Below are 8,170 nucleotides of genomic sequence, written 5' to 3'. Positions count from 1 at the left end.
TTGCACAGTGAACCTGTCTTGGCACTGCCCAGGGTCTGAGATGGAGGCTTTGCATCTGCTGGATCCACTGAGGAAATTCTCGAGTCCAGGGCCTGGGTGGGGTTAACAGCACGGGTACCTGGGAAGAAGTTTCCCTCCAGCGGTGCTCGCTGCTGGACACTTAGTTCATCCCAGGCCCTGAGGACGCACCTTGTATATGATGACAGATTGAACAACCTCAGATATAAGTGAGGAGGTGGCTGCCCTGTAAATGAGAACCATAGGGAGTGGGTAAATAGTGCCCTGAACCCCTCTAGCCGATCCTTGCCTATCAGAGAGCATCTGGGTCCCACTCATGCTCAGGCCCTTTTACTTAACCACTAACAGGAGCGTCATGAGCTTAAAGGGGAGAATCATGGTCACAGATCACAGAGGACACCAAATGATTGACACTGATGTTCCCTTTATTTCTTTGTTTACAATCCAACACAGCGGTAATACTGCCATCAAATTCCCAAGCCCAAAACTCTCCTCCAAAATTCAGATTTACATTTCTAACTTTGTAGTAACACATCTCTCCCCAAATCCCACCAACTCCTCCCTCCCCGCCCAGTCTAAATCACCTTTCCTTTTCCTGCATGCAGGGAACAATTGTCTGAAACTGTGGTTTCTGGTTTTCTGGATGCACTGAGGTCTTCTGGATGCACTGAGGTCTGGATGGGCAGTGTTCCAGTGCCAGGGACAAAGCCTGTGACTCGTGAACTGGGCTAGGCGGGCATGTAGCAGGGGCACAGCATGGGCTCCGTGTCGTACAAGAACTCGTCACCGCAGTGTGGACAGGGGTTGGCGCTGAACTAGACCATGCTGGCCCGCCCAGAGGTGCACAGCAGCTGCTTGAGCTGGGCGTGCAGCTGAGCCAGGAGGCCCAGGTGCAGGGTACCATGCACATCCTCATAGCTCTCCAGGGGTGCGGGGTAGAGCTCGAGGCTCAGCTTGCTCAGCCCCTCGGTGTAGTGCAGCAGGCTCTCTAGCACGGACATGGAGATGGGGTTGCCGCTGAATCTGAAGGTGGTGAGCTGGGAGCAGCGGCTCAGGGAGGGCAGGAGGGCTCTGAACTGGGAGTCCATGATGCCACACTCGTCCAGCTCCAGGTCCTGCAGGGTGGCCGAGGTCCTCTCAATCAGGACCTGCAGGGGCTCCAAGCTGAGGCTGTTCAGGTTGACCCCGCTGAGGTCCAGGTCCTTCAGCAGGCTGACGGTCAGGCACTGTGACAGGTATGTCAGTTCTGACTCCAAAAGCAGGCAGTTGTTGATAGACAGGGTCTCCATAGGGGTCTTCAGGATCCTGGGGAGAGACAGGACAATCAGTCCCAGGGGCATAGGTGGCAATCAGAGGCATGTGCGGAGGAGAGGCCTGATTCATGAAAACACAGGGCATCTCACTGGCTTGGAGCTAGCCTCTCACCTTCTTGACTAGAGGGCAGAGGGTCTTCCAGGGGGAAGGTCTTGCTCAGATGGGTATGACCTCCCCCTGCACAAAATGATGAACTCTTTTCAATGTGGGAAAGAAACCATAAACAAATGTCATTTGCCTATTTCAGCTTACTAGTAATTGGTTAGCAGGAATTAAGGTGTTTCTACAGGACACGGCTAGTTGAAGTCAACAGCAGATTGGATGCAGTGGACATGGGCTGGTGGATACCAGCAGTTACACATGATCCCTGGGTGAATATCCCCCAGATATTCAGGGGTCACAGACTGTTCATCACCACCTACAATTCTTTTTTCTTTCTTTCTTTCTTCTGGTTTCTCAGTGAACATATTTATCCCTAATGCTTGGAGTTTGCAGCTGCCAAAATGGGAATCAATGAAACTGATTTTACAGACAGACTAGGCTGCATCCTCTCAGCTTTTATCAAGGCAGAGCGATAACCTGTTACTGAGGATTTCCTATGTATTCAGAAGTCTGGGAGGAAAATAACAATTGTAATTTGAACTTAAAGCTAATGGAGCCACTTGAACAATGATGCTCATTGACTTTTTCTCTTCTCTGGACTGATAGGAGCCACAATGTTCCCCTCCTGATGCCTCTTTGTCATCTCCAGAATCACCCACTTCCCATAGCTCACCTCGACCCTAAAATAACTAAGGACAGAAGTGGCAGGTGGGAGGGAGAAACAGAGCTTCGGACTTCTAACCTGACACCTGATGGACCAATGGCTTTCTCTCTTAGTTATCTGTCATCATCTCAGCTAAGACATCACTCTCTCAGAAAGAACTCCCATAGGCATCACACCTGACCACCACTATGTGGACTCCCAGCAAGAACTCTCCCTTGACAACATCTAACGTAGGCCACACCTCTGACCCTGACCAGGGAGGTGACCCGACAGGACACCCAGGGACAGAGCGGTGGCGGCACTGTGAGGACTTCCCAGTGACCCGTGCACCCTGGCAATGTCCCCAGAGGGCACAAAATGAGAGAGGCCTGTTCTGGACTGTGGAGCTGGCACCACCCCTCACCTGAGCACCCGGTGCAGGTGGCCCTCCAAGAAGGTGATGGAGTCCAGGTAGAGCTCCTGCAGGTGGGGCAGGTTCAGGAACTGGGTGGTGAGCTGGCCAACCCAGTGCTCCTCCTTGTCGGGGGTGGTGTGCGGCAACACGTGGACATGAGACAGCAGCAGTTGACACAAGTTGCCCATCCGGCCCAGGTGCAGCAGGAACCTACCCAGTGTGGCCACCTTCCAGGTGCAGTTCACCTCCAGGTCCTGGACGGTGTCCAGCTGCACCAGCCTCAGCATCCTCCTGATGCTCTGCACGGGGATGCTGAAGATCCTCAGCTTCTGGCAGCACAGGTGCAGCAGGCTCCTCCTCTGCTTGGCCTTCTTCAACAGGTAGCTGAGGGTCTCGTCCAGGGTGTCCTCCTTGAGGCACAGGTCGAGCAGCACCTCAACAGGGGCCCGTGCCGGCATCAGCCCCACCTGCGCCTCCACCCTGCGCGTCTTCTGCATGGGCTGGGCCGGCTCGGGCTCCAGCAGCGAGCAAACGCTGGCCTTGATGCCACACCACAGGGCCCAGAAGTCCTGGTGCGCATTCCAGTGCAAGTCCAGCACCTGCATCTTCCACCACCTGCAGGGCCACGGGGCACACACTGAGCTGTGCAGAGGTCGGCAGGCACCGGGACCCCGCGAGGGCTCTGCACTCCACATGCCACAGCTCCTCTGGCCTCCCGGCCAACCTTGGTCCCCACTTTAAGGGACACTGGGGGAGGGCCACATGCCTTTTGTCCCCTCTGCCCCTCAACTCGTCCTGTACACCCGAACGCCTCTTCCAGGTGATCCTCCTGCCCTGGCCGCATCTTGCTCACACCCCCAGGCCCCACCGTTCTGCCAGGTCGACCTTACCTGGGGCGGACCTCCTGAGCAAGCAGGACGTCCAGGCCGTCGAGTGCAGCCTGGAAGGTCTCCAGATGAGGTTGGTGGTCCTTCATCATGGCCCCGAGCGGGAGGCAGGGGAAGGGCCAGGCCTGCACCATCGCCTTCACGGCACGGGTGTGCTTCCCAGCAAAGGCCGCCTTAAACAGCGGCGGGAAGAGCTCGATGGGCAGCTCCTCCAGGGCTGTGATGTCCAAGGCCTCATTCCACACGAGGCTCTGGCTGGCCAGTTCCAGGAGTCAGGGTGGGGCCCGGACGCCAAACCTGAAGAACCTACTCCGGAACGAGTCCTGGGGAGGATGTCAGATGCCAGGGTGGGGGGCGTCCTTCTCTGGCCAAGATCCTGGGTGACCTTGCTGTTCCTCCACACTCAGAGAACTCAAGGCAGGGTCAGAGACAACTTCTGGCCACAAAGTCACAGCTTTTGCCCCACTGGCACCTTGACAAGCCCCTCTTTGGGCAGCAACAAAGGGACAAGGTGATCTCTTGCCCCATCCCATGTCTACTGCTGCTGCATTTAATCCCTGCCCTGCTGGCCAGTAGACACCTACCAGTCTGACAGCTGACCCCACTCTCTTCAGAGAAAACTTCTGATTATTTCTGAAGGGCTGAAAACAGAAGTAAGGAGTTTAGACCACCATGGCCTGTCTCTAAACTCCAACCAATAACTCACCTAATGGGTGCTGACATGTCACTTAATAAAAAGATGTACCTTTCACTGTGTGTCTCTTCTACAAATGTCATTACCATTTGTTTCATTGGAGCAAAGCACTCACATTCAGAACAAAGCCTCCATTCTTTAAAATATTCTACACATTTTTTATTTTTGTATTCCATCAACTTCAAAACAGTTTTTACCTTGTAAAACAAAAAGAAAGCCCAAAAACCTTTTAAGCTAGTTAAATCACAAAACTATAAAATACAGGAACTATAATCATTAGTCCCAAATGAAAATGTAAAATGTCACTCAAAAATTCCTCTGAATTAGATGTCTTTCATTAAATCAATGCTGGGAACATCCCTGGCAGTTCAGTGAGGAGGACTCTGTCCTTTCACTGCAGGAGCACGAGTTCCATCCCTCTCAGGCAACTACGATCCCAGATGCTGTTTGCTGTGGCCCCATCCCCTCAGGCTCACCCCACCCTACCCCATCCACACCGCTTGCCCCCTGCCAAATTCTATTTGGTTAAGAAATGTTGTTAATGGTCTGTACAAGTGGCGAAAATCAGAGAAGAAACCAAAATGTCTGGGATGAAGTAAAACTGCATGCAGAAGCAAAAGCAAAGCGTGCAATTGCCAATGTGAATGGAAAAGCAAAGAAAGTTCTCTACAGGATCCTGGCCCGTGTGGCCTGATCCATGGATACCCAGGCAGGTAAATCTGTCCGAGCCCGAGCATGGAACAGTGTGCTCAGGCCTCAGTCCCTCTTCTCCTTCCAGGACACGCATTTCAGATTCTGGCTGAAATTTCCCTTTCCAGCTCAAGTGCTATCTTACTAATAGATCTCCATCCAGCTAAGGCTGACTGGGTTTCTTTACTTCCTTACTATATACAACTGATGGGATTCTATGTCTGTTCAGAAAAGCAAAACGTGAAAGAAGAAAACCAACCTGAAGGTACATTCGTTGCGGGAGTTTGGGCCACATCAAAATCACCCAAATGTTGATGTTCAGACAGCTTTGTGCAGATGGTGGTGTCACCCGAGAAGAAAAAGAAACAGAGTAAGATTCCCAAGTATCACACAGTCACTTACACATTATGCCAGACTGTGAAACATGCGCTCGTTCACGGGGGAACAGAGGTGTAATGGAGGGATGGTCGGTCCTTCAGATTTGGAGGGTTCAGGCTTGCCTGGAACTGGTCAGGTTAAAATGACACCTAGGAGGTGGCCCGGAGAACAGATGGACCAGATGTTTGGAGTGAAACCAAGGAAAGTATCCAAGACACCTCTGTTTTGTTTGGAGGAATTCAAAGACTATTCCTAGGCGAGGCTTGAGAAATTGCCAGCAGAGGTAGTGGCTAAAAAGGGACCAGGTGGATCCCTTAAACCCCAGGCAAACCCAAGATCCATGCTTCCTCCCTCCCTGGAGGCAAAGGGCATTTTCTCACTGAAGCTAGGAGATTACATTTAGGAATGTGGGTTAGGAGAGAATGGAACTCTTTTGGCTGGCCAAACCTGGGAGACGCCTTATTCTGCTGGGAAATCCACTGAGGGCTTAGGGCTCTCCTGAAGGGAAATCAATGTGGGCCAAGGTCACATATCTGTGTCAGCAAACGCCTGCAAATGGAGGATCAGGCGTCCCCCTGTACATCCCAGCCTGGGCTCTGTCCAATGACCTGTACCCTCACGATGACCTTCAAAGGCTCCTTCCCAAGTGTAGCTGGGTAACCGGAAGTTCCCTCAGTGCCAGTGAACAAGGAATGCAAAGCACCTTGGAAACCTCCACCTCACCCCTCTCCCTCTCCTAAGGCTCTCACCTACACACGTGCTGATGGGAGCTCAACTTTAAGCCCACAAATGAAATTCAGTTTTTCTTTTGCTCTCTATTAAGCACAGAAGCATCATGGACTTTCTCCCTGGTGAGGTGCAAAGCCTGCATCAAAGGGTCTTGGGTGAGGCCCTGCTGTGCTCGTGGACACGCTGGTTCTGCTGCGGTCTCAGAACAACAATGGATGGAACCTCTCCATCCTCGTCATTGTTGCCCCAATAGTTTTTCTATTTGGGGGCGAGAAGGTGGCCCTCCCTGCAGGATACTCTACAGTATGGTAACTTCCTAGAGACAGTACTCATCAAATTTCTACATACTCATCAGCAGCCAGAGACGTGGCTGTGCCTTAAATAGAGGACAGCTGCTACTGCTGCTAGGTTGCTTCAGTCGTATTCGACTCTATGTGACACATAGCTGGCAGCACACTAGGCTCTTCTGTCTCTGGGATTCTCCAGGAAAGAACACTGGAGTCGGCTGCAATTTCCTTCTCCATTGCATGAAAGTGTTAAGCAAAAGTGAAGTCGCTCAGTTGTGCTTGAATCTTAGTGACCCCATGGACTGAAGCCTACCAGGCTCCTCTGTCCATGGGATTTTCCAGACAAGAGTACTGGAGTGGGGTACCATTGCCTAAAACCCTAAAATAAGGTCAAGCCGGAATGTGCCTTGTGGGCATTTTGACCTCTGGCAATCACATTAACCAGGCAGCTGCAGGATCTCAAGATTTACAACAAAGATAATCATCAAGTCCCTGATTAAGAAACAGCTATGACGACACTGTCACTTTCCAACACTCCCTCAAATAACTTTCTGAGAGAAACCGAAGTACACCCCTAGTTTCCTTTCCAGCCTGCTGAGCCTGAGACAGCCAAGGTCGGACCCTGTCATGCTCCAAGGAGGAGGATTTGAGATTGCTCAAATCTCAGAATCCCCTGGGACGTTGTTAAACATAGAGCTTCTAGGGCTGCATTTCACACTGAAAAAACTCATATTACCAGAGGAGGGGGCCTGGGAATCTGGAAGTTCAAATTTTGCCACATTCACTTCTCTGAAGGGAAGTGAATCCCAAGGTGTGAAACCCTCCAATACTTGGGAAAGACTGATCTCTGGTGGCTCAGTGGGAAAGAAGCCACCACTTAATGCAGGAGACCTGGGTTCAGTCTCTGGGTGGGAAAGATCCCCTGGAGGAAGAAATAGCAACCCACTCCAAGATTCTTGCCTGGGAAATCCCATGGACAGAGGAGCCTGGCAGGCTACAGTCTATGGGGCCACAAAAGAGTCAGACACAACTTAGCAACTAAACCACAACGGTGAAACTGAAAGTCACTCAGCCCCGTCCGACCCTTCTCGACCCCATGGACTACACAGTGCATGGAATCCTCCAGGCTAGAATACTGGAGTGGGTAGCCCTTCCCCTCTCCAGGGGATCTTCCCAACCCATGGGAGTATTTGTTTTAACCATCCCCACCTCCAAAAACAAAGGAAGAGAAACCACTGTTGTCTAGCAGAACACACTGAAGCTTATCAATAGATGTAGAGAAAAGCCTTCCTATGTTAGGTTAGGAAGAAGCAGAGGACATGAGTTCAACCTCTTCTGCAGGAAGGTTTCTAGGCAGGAGGAGAGCATGGTTTCTATAGATTGGTTGAGAGCAGATGAATTTATTGACAGGCATTTGGTTCTGTAGCCAGGGAATGAATATGAATGGGAAATGGGTATGTTGTCCTTCTCTCTACGTCGAGAAGTTTCTATGCTATGGGCCTTGGTTACAGGGCTCCCAGAGGTCAATGAGAGAGGAATGATTGGTGACTTCATTAAAGCCTGACCCACAGAAGGAAGGCTGCTTCTCAGCAGCCAATGTCTGACTTCTGGGCTGTCTTTCAGGCTCAAGAAATGACCTACTGACTATTCTCTGGTACTCCTGAATTGGTTAGGACTCTGCACTTTCATTGTTGAGGAGTGGATTGCATTCTTAGTTGGGGAAGTAAGATCCTGCAAGCTGTGTTGGCTGGCCACCTAAGAAACAAAAACAGGAAGACATGATCTGTTCCCACCTTTCCTTCCATGGACAACCCCAAGGCCAACTCCAGGTCCAGGTCCATTGCTGTGGTCAAGGAGGAAGATCTCTGGGGCTTGTAGCCATGGAGTGACATGTGGCCAGCCTGCATATCCACCAACAGGGCTGGGCATCTCACACCAACTGAGATCCTGATCCTCAGGAGGGGATCAGGCCCTCAGGACACAAACTGGTACCTGCTGACCTACAGATCAGGG

General features: G+C 51.5%; 1 protein-coding gene across 1 annotated transcript; it reads right to left on the bottom strand.

Moving 5' to 3' along the window:
• Positions 1–746: 746 nt before the first annotated feature.
• Positions 747–5,058, bottom strand: LOC120859346 (melanoma antigen preferentially expressed in tumors-like). The gene is given in 4 exon segments (XM_040235484.1): positions 747–1,323; positions 2,502–3,107; positions 3,383–3,702; positions 5,023–5,058. Coding segments are annotated over 4 exon segments (1,539 nt in total).
• Between the last annotated feature and the right edge of the window lie 3,112 nt (positions 5,059–8,170).

This window comes from Oryx dammah, unplaced genomic scaffold, assembly GCF_014754425.2.
Source record: "Oryx dammah isolate SB20612 unplaced genomic scaffold, SCBI_Odam_1.1 HiC_scaffold_640, whole genome shotgun sequence".
Lineage (NCBI taxonomy): Eukaryota > Metazoa > Chordata > Mammalia > Artiodactyla > Bovidae > Oryx > Oryx dammah.
The sequence above is the reverse complement of the archived record's forward strand: the minus strand, read 5'-3'. Positions and strand labels throughout refer to the sequence as shown.